This window comes from Macrobrachium nipponense, chromosome 6, assembly GCF_015104395.2.
Source record: "Macrobrachium nipponense isolate FS-2020 chromosome 6, ASM1510439v2, whole genome shotgun sequence".
Taxonomy (NCBI): Eukaryota; Metazoa; Arthropoda; class Malacostraca; order Decapoda; family Palaemonidae; genus Macrobrachium; species Macrobrachium nipponense.
In genome coordinates this window covers 1,639,505-1,661,849 of record NC_061108.1, presented here as the reverse complement: position 1 = coordinate 1,661,849, position 22,345 = coordinate 1,639,505, and the positions used below count along the sequence as shown (strand labels likewise).

At 33.3% G+C, this 22,345-nt stretch overlaps 1 protein-coding gene across 4 annotated transcripts in view; it reads right to left on the bottom strand.

Moving 5' to 3' along the window:
• The window catches only part of LOC135216327 (uncharacterized), a 314,243-nt gene that overhangs the window by 262,789 nt on the left and 29,109 nt on the right, over positions 1–22,345 (bottom strand). For 3 of the 4 annotated variants that reach the window (XM_064251505.1, XM_064251507.1, XM_064251510.1), the window contains exon 2: positions 15,189–15,338. In XM_064251505.1, the coding sequence (XP_064107575.1) occupies positions 15,189–15,202 (14 nt within the window). In that variant the 5' untranslated portion in view covers positions 15,203–15,338. The remainder of the gene's footprint in view (positions 1–15,188; positions 15,339–22,345) is intronic. The other variant, XM_064251506.1, reaches the window with a different exon arrangement.

The window sequence follows — 22,345 nt, the reverse complement described above, 5'->3', positions numbered from 1 at the left end:
GTTCCTCTGGGAACAATTTGGATTTCGTGCAGGCCTTGTCGTAAGATAAGAAATATCACTGTTTTAGTTTTCAAAGTATCCAATTTACCCGAAGAGATGTAGAAATACGAAAATTAATCGAAGGCATTTGACGCTAGACCAGCGACTTCCACGGTCAAAACAGTTATGCAAAAGAAGTGAGTTTTTGAAAGTGAATTGTAAAATGTGACAGACAAATGAGAAGGCCCTGTAGAATGGCCTTTGAAAATGTACCTGGATGCAAGTGATGATAATAGTGACGGTAATGATGAATTATAGACTATACGAGCAAATGAAAAGTACCCACATGACTGACAGGGCTATTCCCAACGGGATGGCATTTAAAAACTTGCCAGGATACAAGTGGTAATGATAAAAAATGATAATAATGAAGCCGGTCATCAGATTGGCCCCATTTGCATTTCACTTATCTTTCCTCTAATGATGACGTTAATCTCCGGTGGATTTATTTCATCTGGGAAACGCTGGAACTGGTTTACACTTGTTACAAGAAGATTACGACAATTTGTCATAGGAATAATTAAGCATTTTTTTTCCTCCATCATAAATGTATGAAGCCGCCCGCGTTTAAATTTTTTTAAGGTTATGTTTTATGATTAATGTGTTTTGACGCGCCTGCATTTTATGTATTACGCTTACTATATAGTGTCTAAGATGATCCTTTCTTGTCTAAATATAAGCTTGAACAACTACAAAAAAGAATACCGGTTAGGATGAGTAAATATATATGAATAAATGTTTGTAATAAACTTTATTACTATATTCTTTAATAGCCCGGGAGAGAGAGAGAGAGAGAGAGAGAGAGAGAGAGAGAGAGAGAGAGAGAGAGAGAGAGAGAGAGAGCGTCGAATTCCAGTCTCAGTATAACAACATTATTTCTGCTAAGCATTCGATTTATGTTTTCAAAGGTTCAAATTCTTTCTCTTTTTGGTTCTTAATTAGAGAGAGAGAGAGAGAGAGAGATGATGACGGTACCCCTCGGAGAGACGAGAGAAGGAGGAGAGAGAGAGAGAGAGAGAGAGAGAGAGAGAGAGTCGCATTCCAGTCTCAGTATAACTATTTCTGCTAAGAGGTCGGGGACTGTTTTCAATATATTGGGTTCAAATTCTTTCTCTTTATTAACTCTTAATGAGAGAGAGAGAGAGAGAGAGAGAGAGAGAGAGAGAGAGAGAGAGAGAGAGAGAATGTATAAGATAAATTTTATTTCGCCTCTGCAACTACGCTTGCAATACAAATATTCGCATTTTCTGTCTAAAATAATTCTTCCTGTAAAGGGAAGGAAAAGCAAATAAAACTAATACTGGCTACCAAAAATATTATATCATAAAAATCCTGTATAAATATTAATCTTTAAATTACCTGTGCTGGAGGTTAAAAACCAGTGATAATAATTTTTTAAAAAATCGATTCAGTTTATTTTACTGATTGTTTTGGGCATTTTAAATAATGGCAGCAATTAAATTGTTTTAGATAAGAGATTGCGTTATTCAAGTAAGACCTCTACCTTCAGTTACTTCTTTCTAATAAAAACCATATTCTTTGTAAGCTTGAATTTCAAGTCAATGGCCCTGTGGTGGGCTCTTTCATATGAATAGGGCTCATCTTCGGAATAGTAATAATAATAATAATAATAATAATAATAATAACAGTAATAATAATATTAATGATAATAATAATAATAATCTCAACACCATAGACCACCAGAGTAGATGAGAAAGAACGAGAAAAAATTGACGAACATTAAGATCTGAAAATAGAAATAAGAAGGAGATGGGATTTGCCAGTGGAAATTGTACCCATAATCATAGGGACATTAGGCACGATCCCAAGATAGCTGAAATGGAACCTGGAAATATTAGATGTCGAAGTAGCTCCAGGACTCATGCAGAAGAGTGTTCTCCTGGAAATAGTTCACACAGTGAGAAAAGTGATGAACTCCTAAGGAGGCAGGATGCAACCCGGAATCTCTCACTATGAAACCACCAAGTCGAATAGGATGACTGTGATAGACTTAATCAAAAGAAATTTGAAAAAGATATAGCAACAAAAAATGTTACCTTTCAAACGTAACTCTCCCATGAATGTGGTTAAATATTGTTACATGAGCTTAACATGTACTCCGGCATTATAATCGCGTAATAATATTCTGGCTAATATGATTATAATCATACTAGCCAGAATATTTTTCCACTCACATGGAAAGATAATTATCTTTCCATGTGAGTGTGCACATGTAACTCGACTGAGTTCAGTAAATTTTTTACTCGCGTGCGTCATTTTTGCAGGTTACAAAGGAAATCTCTGTTTAAAGAATTAGAAACATGTCCACGAATATCATTAACTGGCTCACCAAATTGTAAGAATTTTATTTATTCTTTTACGTGGACCAATGTTCCAAAAATGTTCGTAGAAAGTTTAAAGGTGATAGATTTTTTTTTTTTCGAGGATATTTGAATATCAGCTCGAACTTATTAATGTTTAAATGCTTTCTGTTTATATGTTCTTTACTAGAGAGAGAGAGAGAGAGAGAGAGAGAGAGAGAGAGAGAGAGAGAGAGAGAGAGAGAGACTGTCGAATTCCAGTCGGAGTGTAACTTTATTTCTGGGTAAAAATCGAGTATTCAATACATTGGGTACAAATTCTATCCCTTTACGAGTTTTTTTATGAGAGAGAGAGAGAGAGAGAGAGAGAGAGAGAGAGAGAGAGAGAGAGAGAGAGAGAGACTTTGTCGATTTACAGTCTGAGTGCAGCTTTATTTCTGGGTAAAAGTCGACGAATGGATTCAATATATTTGGTACAAATTCTTTCGCTTTATTAGTTCTTTTTGAGAGAGAAGAGAGAGAGAGAGGAGAGAGAGAGAGAGAGAGAGAGAGAGAGAGAGAGAGAGGCTGCTACGTAAAAAAAAATGCATTTTAAGACAAAGGCCATACTTATAAATCTAGCATCATCACCCAGGGAGAGTTTGGGACAGGCAATCTCTCAGGCAAGATATTGGACGAGGAGAAGATAGTAGGAAGAAGGAAATGAGGAAGATGAACATGTTATACGAAGAAGAATGACTAACGCATAATGAATATCTTCTCTGGACAAGTTATTAGCCTTTGGGAGCAAATGGCATTTCTCTTTGAAGGTTCAAAGGTTGTGCTCCTGTTCTAAAGACTGTCATATACTTACGTAAGTCCCTTCCCCACCCATACTAGGGCCTGGAGGAACCAGGCAGTGGCTGTTGATAACTCACCAGGCAGAAGCATGGCTTCTCCCAAAGTCTCCATCCCCTGATTCATAGGAATGTTTAGCGTCACGTTGCCACTGAAATCTAATCAAGCAATCCGCTAGGGGAGTAGCGCCCTCAGTGTACCTCACGTGGTGCACTGTAGGCATTATTTAAGGTTAGCGTCCCTTCCTTAGGCCCATAGCTGCAACCCCTTTCATTCCTTTTACTGTAACTCCATCCCTATTCTCTTACTTCCATCTTGCTCTCCAGCCTCTCCCTATTAATTGTTCCATAGCGCAACTTCTTTGAGGTTTTCCTCCTGTTACACCTTTCAAACCTTCTTTACTTTCAATTTCCCTTTCAGTGTTGAATGACTTCATAGGCGTTTGGCCTTTGGCCTAAATTCCATATTCCAATTATATTCCAATTCCAAAACGAAGCTTCTTGGAGAAATGCGTAATAAAGGAAGGAAACTTTACTTTAAATTAGCAGCTATAGAACGCAGTGGAGTTAGCTACATAGCACAATGAAAATAACGTTAAAAATTCATTAAATCCAAATAAAAAGTTGGTAACGATGCCGCAAATGAGTCGTATCAGCCTTGAGGACGTTTGAACTCTAGAACTAAATTTTAGTTGAATAACTAAACTGAAAAGATATTTGATAATAATGCATGCCTCTTAAGTGCACTTATTTATATAAAATAAGCATGCATACTTGATAATCATAGCGTACACATCTTTAAGGCGGTAATCAACAATAGCGTATAACTCCATATATGTAAAATTATGCACAAAATGTACCGACAGAAATAAAACGTCAGTACATTAGCTAGAGTGTCTGCAGTAATTATCATAATATGCAATGATGCAGTGTCAGATTAAGTTAACACATTTCCATACAATTTTAGTAGAAATCATTACGAAATATAAAAGCTAAATGAAGGCACTATTATTATTATTATTATTATTATTATTATTATTATTATTATTATTATTATCATTATTATTATTATTATTATTTATTGTACAGAAGATGAACCCTACTCATATGGAACAAACCCGCCACAGGGTCCACTGACTTGAAATTCAAGCTTCCAGAGATTATGGTGTTCATCAAGAAGAAGTAAGAAGAGATGACTGATTAAAAATGAAAATATAAATGAATAAATGAAAGAGTTGATAGTAACTAAGACATAACCCTTGCAATGAATAAATGAGGCGAGTTCTTAAAGCTTTGAAAATCAGGAAATTACTCAGACAAAGTTGATGTTAGTATATATAAATTGAGAATTTTAAACATATCAAGTTGAGGGCGTTTTCAATTAATTTATAGCAGAATAAAATGACAAAAATCGTCTTCAACACAAAATATGTGCGGAGAGAACGTCTTACTTGAATGACGTAATCTGTTATCTAAAACAATTGAATTGGTATCAGTGTCTTTCATACCATTATTTACACTATTAGAAAACCATATTCGTAGGTGTTAAACCTGCATTAAAAGTAATTTAAATATTGATATTCATATCAGATTTTATACCCTTATTTACACAGTCAAAAAGAATCAGGAAAAAGTATTCTGAATCTATTTTCAAAAAATTATATTCCTAGTCTTTAAACCTGCATGAAAGTTATTTAAATACTGGATATTTAAACCATATTTCATACCAGATTTTACATTATAAAATATTTCATGACAATATCCACGGACCCAACGCGAAGGACAACATATTTCAAAGCTGGTTTTCTGCCTTTTCCCCACAAAGGTCCTCTCGGCATATGGAGAATGATATTTCAACTATGAGCAAAGGCCACTGGACGTGGTATGTCCCCTAATATGTCTTCGTTTCGAAAGGTCCCAACAAAACGTGATGTATTGCATGTGCATGAGGGACACAAAGGACATTCAGTGTGGGAGGGTCTGGGGAGTACGGTGGGATTGGGGGGGGGGGGGGGCAGGGATTGTGGGGAGTTTGAGGAGATAGGTTTCATTGCAGATAGCATTGTGTGATAAATACGTATCCGTGTTCTTTATACTATACTGTAATATATATATATATATATATATATTATATATATATATATATACATAATATATAATATGATATATATATATATATATATATAGATATATTATATATATCTATAATATATATACATAGATATTATTATACCAATCTATATATACCTTTTCATTTTGTCAATTTTTGTTTATACGTTAAATATCATTTTAATGTATGTCCTTTTAAATAATTTAATTCCTTTAATTTTAATGTGTATATTTGTACACTTTGTAAGAATAATTTTTTAGCCTTCGCGTTTATGAATTTTTTATTTTTAGTTTTGTTTTTTACAAATTTTACTAGGAATTATATGTATATATATATATATATATATATATATATATATATATATATATATATATATATATATATATAGCCATTTGTGATTGTAAGTGTAGATATTACGATGAGTTGTATGCATATGTGATAGATTTGGGCTTAATACACTTGGAATTCCATAAACAAAACGAAGGGACATCAAACGAATGTTATATTTTGGGTAGTGTCTACACTTCGTCTTGAAAGTCAGTGGGTTTGGTAGTAAACAAAGCCACTATTTATGCTTTTAAATTGTAGGTAATTAAAGGATATATTGGTATATCCTTGTCATTCCTACGATTTTTATAGCCCTTATTGGTAAGTTCACGTTGCTAGTCTTCTTAATCACAGTAGGTTCAAGTGTGTGATGTTTTGAAGGGAACTTATTTCTAGTACGAATGTGATGCATCTCACTTTACACTTCATATTTTTCACAACTCATTAGGAAATCGTTCCTTACGAATGATTTCAATTGCATTGTAAAGATCTTGATGCCAATTGTTAATTCTCTTCATATTTTCCACTTCGTAGTGTTTCAATTATGTTTTCTGCTCGCCCTCGGATCTTAAAAGTCACTGAGGCAAGAGGGCTGCAAATTGGCATGTTGATCCTCCATCCCCCAATCATCAAAAACATTAAATTGCAGCTCTCTAGCCTCTATAGTTTTGATTTTATTTAGGGTTAAAGTTAGCTATAATCGTGCGTTTGGCAACGATGTTGGCCATGCCACCACCATGCCGGGGTTAGTTTGATATTTTACTTGTTTTCTCCTGCGAATAAAATCAAGAATATTTTGGGGAAAGAGAATCAAGGAAATTGAGAGAGAGAGAGAGAGAGAGAGAGAGAGAGAGAGAGAGAGAGAGGAACACAACGTATAGTTAGGTAGTTAGCTCGAACGAGATTTTCCTCCAAGTTTCATATTATAACCTTAAACTAAGGGGGCAATTCGACTTGACCCAAGCCATGGGGGCGGTGGTAATTCCGCACGAGGTAAACCTCAGCGAACTCCCTCTGTCTGAGGCGGCCAGAATCTTCGCTTCTCCTCCCCAACTTGAGTGTAAGGGCGAAGTTTGAGCAATAACCTCCGAATCTCTTCGACCTCATATCACTAAAGTTGCGAAATACCAACTTTCAAAGGGGATATTACAGCTCCCAAACCCACCCACAACTATGCCGGATATATCTTTCGCTATTAGTCTGAAGGCTGGAGGGAAATTTGTCTGACGACTAGAGGCTCCTACTGTCTGACGACGAGGTCCTAAGGAAAATGCCTGAGGCATTGTTCGAGTTCTTCCGAAGTAGATGAAACATAAGTTCTCTACATTTTGTGATGGTATAGGCTGTGTATAGTTAGCTGGAGTTAAACTATTTAGGACAGAGTAAACGGATTTCTGTATTAAGGATACTTGAGGCTTATTATTTGAGATAAAATGAATAAAATACCTAGTAATTAGACCTATAATATATTATATATTAATATAATATGTAATTATATATATATATATATTATATATATATATTATATATATATGTATGTATGTATTTAATAAAAGGAAGACCCATAAGAACGCCAAAATATAGAAGTAAGTACTACAATTACAGAGACTGCTGGAGAGAGAGACAGCAGTCTCAGAGATATAGTACTTACTTTATATATTTTGGCGTTTTTATGGGATTCTTTTATTAGATGGAATTTTGTTTTAACAAAACATTTTTAGCATTCACACACACACACAATATATATATATATATATATATATATATATATATATTATATATATATATATATATATATATAATACACACACATACACACACACACACACCCAACACACAGACACACACACACATATAGATATATATTGATATATGTATATCTATATATATCTATAGTATATATTATATAATAGTCCGGAATATTCTTAGAACTGCCCTATTGTAGTTCTAGAAAAAAGAGTTTGGACTTATATGAAAATTACGTTTTTGTAAATTGTGTAAAAACGAAGACTTATATAAGAATTATGTAGCAGTTGGAGCAGGCTATCTTCATAATGAGTTGTATCCATAAATTCAAACACTAACAGAGGAATTCCACATAAAAGGATGACTATTTTGAAAGAGTTTGCTGTATTTCTGATGTTACCCTAAATTTCTCTTCAGGAGAACTAATGAGGCAGCCAGGCTGAGAGCTCATTCAGAAGCAGTTTTTCAGTACAAGATAAGATTTAGTTAAGAGTGTTCAGTTTTAAATATATTTTCTCTGAAAATTAGGGAAAGCTTTCAAAGTCTAGTAAGAATTTATTATACATATTGATATCTAAAAAGGAACAGAAGACTAATCTACATATGAAGAGGGATTCTAAGTTTGACTATGAGTTCTTATGTCAGTTATAGTTCCAATATAGAAACAGTCTCTACTATAGGATTAAGTTTGACTGTAGTTTCCTCTTATATCAGTTAAACTTCAGATGTAGAAACACTCTCTCCAATAGGTTTAAAGTTTGATAGTAATTTCACCTCATATCACTTGTAATTCAAATATAGAAACACTCTACTATGGGCTTTGAAGTCTGACCGAAATATCCTCCCATATCATTTATTGCTTAAATATAGAAACACTCTTTACTTTAGGTTTTAAGTACTGAAAAATTATCCAGGTACTGTACCTGAATATATACTATGGAGAGCAAAAACTCAATTGTGACTATAAAACTGTATCTATTATAGTCACAAGAAACTAACACGAATCAATATTGAAACACAACATAAGCAAAAAACACATACACATGAATGAAAAAGGACATCAGCTCTCTTCCTAATTACTCCTAATTACACACCCCTTTTAATGACATGCTAAACCAGCTGGCCCAAATTGCATCATTAATTATTTGGAGAGTACAATGGACACATCGACCAAAATGCCTTAATGATTGACGACTTTTGAAAATATCACATTGGACGCAGGAGAAGATCATGACTTGATCAGCTGATTAAAGCAGAATAAAAATCAGAATTATTGACATGCATATGCATTAACAAATACATACACAAGCATATATATATATATATATAGTATATATATATTATATATATAGATATATATATACTATATATACATATAATTTATATACATACATACATCATATATATATATATACATATATATCATATCATATATATCATTAATATATATATATATATAATATATATATATATATATATATATATAGATATATATATATATATATATATATATATATATATATATATATATATATATATATATATATATATATATATATATATGTATGTATGTATATATATTCTATATATATATATATATATATATATATATATATATATATAATATATATATATATATATATATATATGCATTTGTATACGTATACACATAAATAATTCCAGGCACATTCCTCATTCTGGACGAAAGAACCAACGTCAAATCTCTATCTTTGCCTCTCTCAGTAAAAAAAAAAAAAAAAAAAAAAGTAAAGCAATTCATATACGGACTTCATCCGAACGTACACAAAACTCCCTCCTCACTCACAGACGAGAGGAGAGAGCGTGAGTAAAACCTGGGATTTTTCTGAGCACAAACAGAAAGAAATGCCAGAATTTCGAGAGTGAGTCCGCCGCTCCTGCCAGCTTTTGAGCACAGTCTCGAAATATTTGCCGTGGAAGATGACGCTACTCTTTGAACCAGAAGCAAATTGAATCGGTACTGCCAAAGTTCCCCTTGGCCCATGAATCAGATATGATATATGTGTATATATATATATATATATATATATATATATATATATATATATATATATATATATATATATATATATATATATATATATATATATATATATACATATATATAATATATATATATATATATATATATATATATATATATATATATATATATATATATATATGCAGAAACTAGGTGCTATGTCGTACCTCTACAAGTAAATGGGGATACAACCACAACAATGGATGTAAAGTCTTTCTGTACAAGAATGTATATTTTAAAAAACTACAAAAGGATTTTACATAATTGTGGATTGTATCCCCATATGTATGTGTATATATATATATATATATATATATATATATATATATATATGTATGTATATAATACCTATATATGTATATATATATCTATATATATTATATATATTATTTATATATGATATATATATGTATATATATATATTATATATATATATATATATATATATATATATATATATATATATATATAATATATGATATATATTTTATATATAGTTATATAGATATATATATATATTATATATATAATATATATATATATATATATATATATATCTATATATATATTATATATATACAGAGAGAGAGAGAGAGAGAGAGAGAGAGAGAGAGAGAGAGAGAGACCAAACTTTAGCTACCGAGTTAGCATAGAAAATGTTTAAACTATTTGTCATTAGAAGTAAATAAAACAAGTAGTATTCTTGCTGTATCTGCAACAGAGCCTTCAATTCCGTTTACCATTTTATTGTAAAAATATCATATGGAAACTGGAAGAGTGGTTTTGACTGGAAGACTGGAAAATAAATGGCCTCTTGGCCCTCGTGGCCTTACCAGCCAATGCCAGCCACCTTTATTGGGAAAAATGTAGCAGATGTTCTTCTAGTGGGTTTTACTTCGGAGTGGCCTTTTCTTTTTTTTTGTTTTTTTGCCCTTCTTGCCCCGCTGCATTCTTCCGAGGAACCATTAATCCTCTTCTTGTTTGAAAGCTGTCAATAACTTAAGGAAACTGGCTGAAATTTCCGAGATCTTTTCCTCGTACGGGATCACACAATGTGATTCACTGAAGGCAGCGATAAATATCTATAGATAATATTCTCTCATCTTGTAAAATATTCTACGTCTTAAACTGATTTGATTCTATGAATGTTAGGCAGTTTTAATACATATTAAGCAGACTTAAACCATTGCGAATTACTATATTACTACTTTTTCTTATACCTCCTTTCATAACCTCTCCTAACAATTGATTCATTGTGCGTCTGCGAGGCTATCAAAACTCCTCCAGTCTCAATTTCCATCGTTTAACGACCTCATACTTTCCAGGGCTTGGTCTTTGGCCCTAGATTCTATATTCTATTCTGTTACCATACTAAAGCGACTACATTTGTTTATAATGTTTCCCTTGACGAGTGCGGCTTCTGTAATTCCTGGCTATTTTAAGAAGGCGACTGCCGTCCCCTCGTTAGATTTAGTCCATTGTGAAATTCACGACAGATTTGTAAAGATTTCCCCGCCCGTTTTTTTTCTTTATCGTTACGGTTATGGCAGCGTCGCATCACAGAAATCACTGAACTTCTGGTTTACAAGAGAAGTTGGGATATTCCAGAGTTTATGCGTCGAGTTAGGGGCGACATCCTCTGTTGTACAGTGTGCTCATTTTGTAGTATGGGTAACATGGGATGTTATGAAATAGAAATATGTATGTATGATATATATAACATTAATATTAATATATATATATTATATATTATATATATATATATACTATATATATATATAATATGATATATATAATATATATATATATATATATATATATATATATATAATTATAATGATAAAGGAGCCCATACAAAAAACGCCAAAAAGGTAGAGCGTTAAAACTATACTTCAGAGACAATAATGTCTCCCTCTACAGGAAAGTTTTATGAATATATATATATATATATATATTATATATATATATATATATATATATATATATATAGTATATATATACAACATATACATATATACACCCTAGAATTGTCTTTAAATGAAAGATATCTAATAAGCGTTTTCTAACCTCTCTCTCTCTCTCTCTCTCCCGGCTACATTAGGCTAATATCCACGAAATGGGTCAGGTGCGGAAAGGAGAGAAGTCAAGAGACCTAAAAAAAAGAAGGAAGAAAAAAGACGCAAAGGAAACTTTTCTTTCATCTTTTTTCTTTTTCCTTTTTTTTTATTCTTGAGTTTCCCTAAAGACGAGTTCTCGCGAGATGCGGCTTTAGTATGTTATAAACGTCTTCGCTTCTTGATATTAATTCGGTAATATCTTTCTGTAAGTATTGTTTTCAGTGTTGTTTTCGCTTACTCGGGGAGTGAGCCTACAAACTACTTTGTCGTTGTTGTTCTTGCTGGGGGGTTAGGAAAGCCCTATTGAAAATCATAAAAAGTCTGAAAAAGGTGTTTCGTATTGAATTAAAAATACAGGAATTCTATGATAGGATATTTATGATTTATTTATTAGAATGAAAATGTAAAAAATAAATAATGCGCATGTTAAACGCTACATATCAATTATTTCTAATAAAATATAGCGTAGATATTCTAATTTTCGTTGGTGAAACAACGCTCTATTTACCGTAGATTTTAGCACGGGCCTCGAGTAAGCTGGAGGTTAGATCACACCTTGTTAGACTAATCAATTCATTGATTTATTTAGCGTATTTCACTGATCTCTCTTTATAAATAATTATTCTTTATTGGGTGCTTCATTGAACCCTTATATAAATGAGCAATTATCTATCGTAATTATATAATTTATTAACCAAAGAAAATTCTCTATGGAAGATACAGGGTGTCCATAAAGTCTCAGTACCATCACAGGCTACAAATACGTGTAATGGTACAGGGACTTTATGGACGCCCTGTATTTGCAAGGTAAATTAAATGGAAAATCATAATCATTTACTAAAAATTACTCAAAATAAGATGAGTTTTGAAATGGAGAAACTAATTCACAGTTACTTACGGGTATAGATATCTCTACAGATTCCCGAAAGCTCTCAGTAGAGATCTATTTTTTTATGTTTATTTTTACCCATGCATAACTGTGGATTTGTTTCTCTGCGTCATTTTTGGAAAAGGAATTTCATCAGTTTTCAGTTGAATATTATGAAAGTATCTTGTGAAGTGAGCAGTTCTTGGTTTTCTGAAAAGACTATTGTGCCGTCTTTGTCTGTCCGTCCGCACTTTTTACTGTCTGCCCTCAGATCTTAAAAACTACTGAGGCTAGAGGGCTGAAAATTGGTATGTTGATCATCCATCCTCCAATGATTAAATATACCAAATTGCAGCCATCTAACTTCAGTAGTTTTTATTTGATTAAGGATTACAGTTAGCCATAATCGCGCGTCTGGCAACGGTATAGGTTTCATGGGCCGATTCTCATACAGCATTATACAGAGACCACCGAAAGATAGATCTATTTTCAGTGGCCTTACTTATACGCTGTACAGAAAACTCGATTGCGCCGAGGGAACCGGCTAATTTTTTACTTGTGCATATTTAGTAACTTGAATCAATTTGAACCTAATTCTATTAAGGGAAGGGAGAATGAATTGGAGATGAATGATGTATATAGTGGTAAAAGAACATACAAGAGGACTGAATGAAATTAAAACCTTGCAGAGATATAGGTATATGGAAAAGATTAATGGATAGTGCCCGTCGGACTCACTCCTATTGTAGCAAGGGATGTACGAAGTTGTTTTATTGCCGTGTCTTTCCCAAAGAGCTACTACGTCTGATAAAATTATACTACAGAAGGATGTCCGGTGTGTTGTGGAGTCCGTGACACGGCTCAATCGCGATTTTGTAAATAAGTAACAGATTCTTTCCATTATTTTTCCAGTCACCCTCCTCTCCTTCGCTCTTCCGTATATACATGCAGGCAAAACAAGGCTTCATCCCACAAGTACACACAAGAATACTCTTACACATGGGAGTTTGTGGAAAAACCTGTTTCTTTTGCAGGCAAAGAGAGAGAGAGAGAGAGAGGGAGAGAGAGAGATAGAGAGAGAGAGAGCCTTACACATGGAAGTTTGTGGAAAAACCTGTGTTTTTTTTAAGGCAGAGAGAGAGAGAGATAGAGAGAGAGAGAAGACGATAAAAAAACCAGAGAGGAAGAGAGAGAGAGAGAGAGAGAGAGAGAGAGAGAGCCTTACACATGGGAGTTTGTGGAAAAACCTGTGTTATTTTAAGGCAGAGAGAGAGAGAGAGAGAGAGAGAGAGAGAGAGACAGACAGACAGACAGACAGACAGACAGAGACCCTTACACATGGGAGTTTGTGGAAAAACCAATGTGTTTTTTTTTAGTAGGCAGAGAGAGAGAGAGAGAGAAGAGAGAGAGAGAGAGAAGAGAGAGAAGAGAGAGAGAGAGAGAATGCCGGAATTTCAAGTGGCAGAGACAACTCTCTTGCAAGCTTTGAGCGCCGGACGAAATATTCAACTGGGAAAGATGATACTCTTTGAACCTCAAACAAATTGAATCGCTCGCTATCCCCCAACCGCCGGGCCCCCCTCCCTACCCTCTGTGGCGCCACACACACACATTCACTCCCAGAGAGAGAGAGAGAGAGAGAGAGAGAGAGAGAGTTCTGAACTTTAGCAGTTAAGCGAGTTAGCTGAGATATGGTAGAAGTAATTAAAAGTTGGTTTTTTTACAGATTTTTTTAATTACATTTTTATTCCTGATAACAAATCCTAATCAAAATAAATTGCGTGGAATCAAGTCCGAGTATGAATGAACACACACAACCACACAATGTGATAAATATGTACAGCTGGATGTTATTCATCTCTCTCTCTCTCTCTCTCTCTATCTCTCTCTCTCTCTCTCATAAAATTTCAATTAATGACCGTTGAGAAATAAATTTCTGAAACTTAAAAAAAAAAAAAAAAAAAAAAAGCGGAATCCCCAAAAATATCAGGCATTTTGGAATGCACTTCAAACAGCAGCTCATAAACCCAGGTGAACTCCAACAAGTTCCTTCTTTTTAGCGGGGAAATTTTCTGCTCTATGATTGGCTGTCGATGACGTCATTACTACTCTCGCTACCAACTATCAGAAATCGTTTTCACATACTACGAGCTTACAAACTCTTAATAACCTCGGTTTATGTTAATATATCTTGCCTTTGTTTGTATACATCCATTGTCGTACAGTGTTAAAGTTTTCTTTGTAAAAACGATTCTGAAGTGGATGTCATGGAAGAAAATGGTCCTAGATTGTTAAATTTTCATTATTTTCCTTCCACGAGGAGTTGGAAGGTGGTTGATCAACATACCAACTTGCAGCCCTCTAGCCTCAGTAGTTTTTAAGATCTGAGGGCGGGCAGACAAAGCCATCTCAATAGTATTCTTTTACAGAAAACTAAAGAGCATGTTGAAGATATTTTGCTTAGAGAGTAAGTAGTCTTGGTCTGGATGAAGCTCCCTAAAGGTCCCTGTATCTTGCGCCTTTTGAGATTGTTTATTATAGGGTCCTAAGGGGGCACCTTGCACTGGGAACAGAATTGTTTAAAATCACTAAACCTAACCCAAATCTTAAGTATAGAGAAATACATGAATGATTTGATAGGGACTTTTTAGTAGAGTCAGAAAAACATTTAAGAATCTTCACAGAACATACTTGAACATGAAGGCTAATTTTGATGGAAATAACTAATTCTAGATAACTGAAGGCAGGTGACTCAAACTTACCTGTCAGGTCTCATTGCTGATGTTGGAACGACAGCTTTCCTTTTAACCTTCTCTCAGACCAAAGGAGCATCGTAGGCACATAAGGAGATCCCTCTCGCACTACTCCGCGTAGATGGAAACACAGAAAAATTAACAGGGTGATCCAGGTTCCTGCCAAAAACAGTTTCACAGCCGTAAATTCAGAACAAATTCGAAATGAAACATTTGGTACATAGAACGTGCCTCTATAAGAAATGATAGCACGGAAATAACAAATTGTTTCTTAAGGGGTATATGCACCAACGTCGCCGTTAGGATAAAAGTCACTCTGAAAGAGAATATTGAAAAACGATTATGAAAATTGCTCTACACATCAGAATCGGACGAATCTCAGGCTCTTTATCTTAATATAATGGACGTTATGTCTGTCCAGTCCGTCTGCCATTCAATCACGGCCAAACTGCTGGTCCGATGGGCATGAAACTTGGTAGAGTTACAATGGGGACCCCTAAGATGGTTTATAATGGGGTTTCATCCTACACCCCCACACCCCCCATATCTTGCTAGAATATGTAATGGTTGTACTGATAACTCAGTTAGTGGCGCTGTTATTATGTCATATAAATAATCGTTTATGAGCTTCTTTCTCAGCGGGAAGTGGAAAAAAGTTGTAAAGGAAATGACTGAATAACATAATAAGCTTTGTACTGCAAAGACGAGAAGAATGTGTGAAGAACTGTAAATAATCTGGCGTCAAAGTCTGATCTACGGCAATCAGGCATTTTTCTATTGACGTTGTCGAGAACAAGAATTTCTTACTAAAAATGACTACGTCAACAGAATACCTGTTTGTCCTAGACCAGGCTTCGTCACCAAAATATTTACAACTCTTCGCAGATTCCTTTCAATTTTGTATCTAGAGGCTTCACAGTTCTTGACACATTCGTTTCAACTTTGTAATACATAGCTTATTATATTATTTAATCGTTTTCCTTACACTACTGTTTTCTACTATGCTCTAGAACGGTCTAAATGCAAAGTGATGATAACATTTAACTACAATCAGCATCGAGGATAAAATCTTGGAAAATAAATCGAACATTACTTCAACATTTGAAATTAATCAAGTTAAAACGTTTTTGAAAACTTGTAATTTAATTGTAGAAACAGGAAAAATATAAATAAAAACAAATCGGGCGGCATTTGAAATTAATCTGGTTAAAACGTTTTTGAAAACTTGTAATTTAATTGTAGAAACATAGGAAAAATAATAAAAACAAATCGGGCGGCATTTGAAATCAATGCAGTTAAAACGTTTTTAAAAACTTGCAATTTAATCGTCGAAACATAGGAAAAATATAAACAAAAACATATCATCCCAGCCCTGCGAGTGGTCTGGTAAATCTATTAATACTCCACTTGGAAAGTATCATATGAACGATCATGTATATCACATAATAACGGCGCCGCTGTCCTGATTACAATAATATATACAGATATGACAACGGATGAAATCTCCACCCTTCCCTGAGGGTTCCTTAACACATTCCTGCATGTCAAAGAGGCAATAATTATGTTCCCTTTCTTCCCTCAGCCGTCATCACGCTTAATACATTATGGCTCCGTCGTCCTCAGTAAGAAATCGTAATGAAATAATTAGGGGTGGAAGGGCTGGGAGGTTTCTTTTGCGAATTCCGTATAGTGATGCATGAATGTTAACGAGCAAATGGAGATGAGAGTGAAAGATGCAAATGGAGAGAGATGCTGTTCGAAGGTTTTTTTTCTTTCTCTTATGGAATTTAGAGAATAAACAAAGGGCGGATATGAATAATATAAGATTGGAAATAACTGAAGCAAGTCTGAGAATGCTTATGGAGCTAGCTGGTGAATATATGAGGACGGCTTTTGAAAGGTTGGAGAAACGAAAAGTTTAAGGAGCTAATGGAATTTCAAGTGTGAGGTTGCCATAAATAAATTATATATATATATATATTCATATTTAATAAATATTATATATTAATATATATATATATTTATTTTAGAATATATGTATATATATATATATATATATAGATATATATATATATATATATAGTATATATATATGATATATATATAGATAATATATGATATAATATATATTATATAAACACACACACACACACACACACACATATATATATCATATATATATATAATATAGATATATATTATATAGATATATATATATATATATAATTATATCTATAATATGGGCGGGGAAAATCATGGAATATGTAGTGGGGCAAAGGAAAGCAATCAAGATAAATAGCTAGGAAATGGGAAGAAAAATTATAACATATTGTTGTTAACCCATAGTGATAATAATATTATAAGATAAAGAAATAAACTTTATGTGCATGGAAGATGTTTGGAAAAGAATTAATAGAAAAAACTTGCTTAAAATTTTGAGAAAAGTCACAGAAAAAAACCTACTTATGGAATCTTGAGAAGACTTACAGAAAGAACTTACAGAATCTTGAGTGTATGATTTTTAATTCTTTTTTTATTTTTTTTTTTTTTTTTTTTTTTTTTTTTTATTTACAGGAAAACATACTTATAGAATCTTGAGAAGACTTACAGGAAAAACATACTTACAGAATCTTGAGAAGAACTACAGAAAAAAAACTCACTCATAGAATCTTCAGGCAACTTACACGAAAAACTTACTTTTAGACAGCTAGAAAACTTACAGGAATAATTTACTTATAGAATCTTGAGAAAACTTACAGGAAAAACTTACTTATAGACTCGTGAGAAACTTACTTATAGAATCTAGACAAAACGTATAGGAAGAGAGTCGCCATAGAATCTTGAGAAAACTTAAAGGAAAATAAAATCGCTTTCCATTTCAGAGCTTTGTCCAGGGCTCGATGCAAACCATCAGAGTCGTGACAGAGAAAAACGAGAGGCTCCAAATTTGAAATAAGATCAAAAGAAAGAGGTAATATCTCACACCTGACGTCCATTTGGCGCCCGACTCCCCCCTGCTCTGGAAACACGTTTCATTTCCAGGTCGAGACAGAAACAGTTTCGGAAATGTCTCCCGTGTTTCGTTTTTTTCGTTTTCTGAAAAGAGAACTATTGTGTTTTTGTCCGTCCTTCCGCACTTTTTCTGTCCACCATCAGATCTTAAAAACTACTGAGGCTAGAGGGCTGCAAATTGGTACGTTGATCATCCATCCTTCAGTCACCAAACATACCAAATTGCAACCCTGCCGCCTAAGTAGTTTTCATTTTATATAAAGTTAAAGTTAGCCATGATCGTGCTTCTGGCAACAACCACACAGGCAACCAAGGCTGGCTGAGATACCGAAAGATAGATCTATTTCCGGTTGCCTTAATTATGCGCTGTACAGAAAAATCTATTGTTCGGCGGATTTTTCACTTGTTTGTTTAAAGATATGACTTCTGCTTCAGTGAATGAAAATATTACTAATTCTCAATTAAAGTAAAAGAGACAGGCAGAGCTCTTTGTTATGATTTTTTACTTACATATACATACATACGTAAAGATTATATGGAGGATAATAGGTTTGTGGAAAAGTGGGCGTGTCAAAGATTTTGAGGAACGAGAGAAAGATGACCGAGAAAATATAGTCAAAAAGTAAAGAGGTCCAACAGAAAGACTCAATTATACTTTGGGTAACACATTCAGGTTTTATCAAATGTCATGTTGCTGATGTTAAATTGAACTAATTGGTCTTTAACAATGTTTCGAGGAAGATAGGAATAATGGGGAATAAATGAATAAATTTAAAACAAACTTCCAGGAGGAGTGAAATTATTACGAAGTATAGACATCAAATCGCTGTGATGAGTCAGCATCTACTGGATAAATAAACGAAGAAGTTTTTTTGCGATTGAGATTTTTTGAAGAGAGTTTTTTAAGTGGAAAAGTTCCGTGGTGTCAAAAACTTGTTAATAAATGTTTTACACTTCCCAGAAGTTCTGGACAGTTGGGTCACTGGCCAGGAGTTCATGACTTGTGGTAGAGTTAAGAACTTGGCAATCTTTCCACTAACTTGAAAAAAATAAATGAACCGTTTATGGCCTACAAGTCCTTAAAATAGTACTTGTTATCTCTGAAGAAGTCGCCTTTTAAAGTAATGGAAAAGAATGATTAAAAAATGACATTTTTTTTTTATCATAGGTGTGATTTTTAAAAATATATTAAAAAACACAAAAACAAACAGTGTATGGCCCACAAGTCCAAAATATAGTATTTGGTATTACGGGAGAAGACGCCATTTAAAGTAATGGAAATGATTTATATAAAAAAAAAAAAAATTCACCGAAGATATGAATTTTAATAATATGTCATTGAACACCAACCGCCCCTCCCCGACACACACGCCACGCACACACAGACATAAACAGTTTATGGGCCATACGTCCAAAAAATAGTAGCTATTTGGTCTCTCTGAAGAAGTCGCCATTTAAGAGTAATAAAAATAAATTATTAAAAAAAGAGATTTGCTTTCCATCTAATTTTTTTTAAAAGAATATATCATTGAAACAAAAAACAAAGTACAAATAAACATTTTATGGGACTTACATCAAAACGTTAGTCCCTTTAAAAGCGATGGTTACAAATGATTAAAAAAGACATTTTCTTTTTAAATCAATAATAAGATTTTTAGTTTTGTGTAAAAGAAAACTACTCTAGAAGTCTGAAAATTGAAATATTTATCATCCACCCTCCAGTCATCAAACATACCAAATTACAGTCCTCTAGCCTCAGTAGATTCTATTTCATTTAAGCTTAAATTTAGCCATAAGCATGCTTGTGGCATCGGTATAGGATAGGCTACCACCTGGCGGTGGTTAAAATTTCATGGGCAGCGGCTCATGCAGCATTATTCCGAGACCACCTGAAGATAGATATATTTTCGGTGGCCTTTTTTTCAGCACATTTTCTACGTAACCATTAACATAAAAATTCTTCCATCTGACGCAACGTGACTTAAGATAATCGTAAACTACGAAATATGAAAACGGATTATTTTCTTACGGTTTCTCAATGCTCAACTCTCCTCACTTGAATTCTCCGACCCCACCCCCCACATCCTCCTTCCACTGGAACATGATTCCCATTCCAGCCGGAAAGGAGGCCGTAATATAATGCTGAGTGAAGAGAAGAGTACAGGAAGCCATGTATTTAATGTTCATCCTACGTGAGTATATTTTTCAGGTCCTATGTCTTATTATTTTTTGTCTTATTCGGTAGTTACTCCACTTATCATGGCACGTTGAGTCTGTAAATTCGTAAAAGAGAAGATATAACATAAGAGGAGTGTTTGGGATAGTTATGTTAGTTGAGGGTTTATTTGGGAAAGCCTAACTTGTTTGTTTGTTAATGTAAATGGAAATACATCTTTACTTTATATATATATATATATATATATATATATATATATATATATATATATATATATATATATATATATATGAATAACTTGATCACGAAGTATATAAAACGTGATGCTATGTATAAATAAAGGTTTTTTTGCCACGAAGGAAAAAATGAAAAACAAAAGACGAGTTAGCCCCCGGAGGTACTTTCGGGTCCTATTCGGGGGGGGTGGAAACCCCCCTTTTTTTTTTTTAATAAAATTAAAATTAAGATATATTATATTATATACTATATTTCATATATATTATTATATATATATATCATCTATAGATTATATATATATATGTATATATTATATATAATATATATAAATATATATATATATATATATATATATATGGATATATATAGTTATATATATATATTATATATATATTTAATTAAATAATTGAAATTAAGGGCGTTATTGTTAATACCTAGCTATACAAGGAACACGATATTTGTGTTTCTGCATTTTCCCTTCCAAGGTTTGTGGTTTTCGGTTTCGTATCATAAATTTATTCCGGAAAGAGAAAATATATAAATCTAGCCTCTCAGGTATAGAGAGAGAGAGAGAGAGAGAGAGAGAGAGAGAGAGAGAGAGAGAGAGAGAGAGAGAGAGTTTAACCTAAAACTTAGGTAAGCATTCTATGTATCATCACGAAATATTTAGACTTTTACCAAAATCATTGCAATAATTGACTTTTGAAGCAGTCAGGAATTAAGGTTTATTAATGTTAACGAAGTGTCAACTAGGTCATTATCTTCTATAATGATTAAGAGCTAAAACTAAATTAAAAATATTAGTGTAATCAAGGATACAAATGCAAAAATAAAATTTCTAATGGCCTTTGAATTAATATAAAAAAATCTGAATAGTTACTCGAAAAAAAAATTTCTAATATAAAATAATAGAAATCTATCAGTTTAGTTATTCACGAGAAAAATTATTTGTCAAGTTTCAATTAACGAAAAGAAAAAATAAATGCAATCTAATAATAAATAAAAGAAAACATAGTTTACTACCTGTTGGTGAGAAAAATCTATACGTAACAAGTTTCAATTCATGTATCATGGCTTCATTCTGATTACCCCTGATGGTATTTCATTGACAGAAAGTGAAACGATGATCAGATGATATTATTGTGATAATATAACGCCTCGAAATGAACAGACAAAACGTCAGCATTAATATGGAAGGAAAACTACGTTGGCCACATTATCACATTTCGGACGGAGCGAGAGAAAAGCTGGGGGAGCCATGAACACCGAATTACTTGATACTTGTAAAGATTAACGTGGGAATGGAATATCAGAAAGTGAAATACATTATGGGATAAAATAATAGAAAGGAAGAATGGAGGAGGGGGAAAGAGATACGTAAAAATGACTCGTGTTCTGCTCGCTGGGAGAATTGGTATGATCTTCGTATTAAAAATAATTTTTAAAAAGATACAGAACAAGATATCACATTATACTGACATGAAAGAGAGGTAAATTGCGTGGAATTAAAATAATCGAAGTTTGATTAACTGGTATAAAATTCAGGGTAACATGTAAGAAACGAGTATGGCGGCGAAGTAATAATTATTCTTAGATTAACAGACGACGTGAAGAAGTACGTAAGGTTTATAGTTATACCTTCAAAGACTCTAAGATGCATGAAGGGACGTGAACGTAAAAGTGTTTGATGAGAATGAGGGAATAAATGGCTGGATGGAGGAGGAGGAGGAGGAAAAGTTGA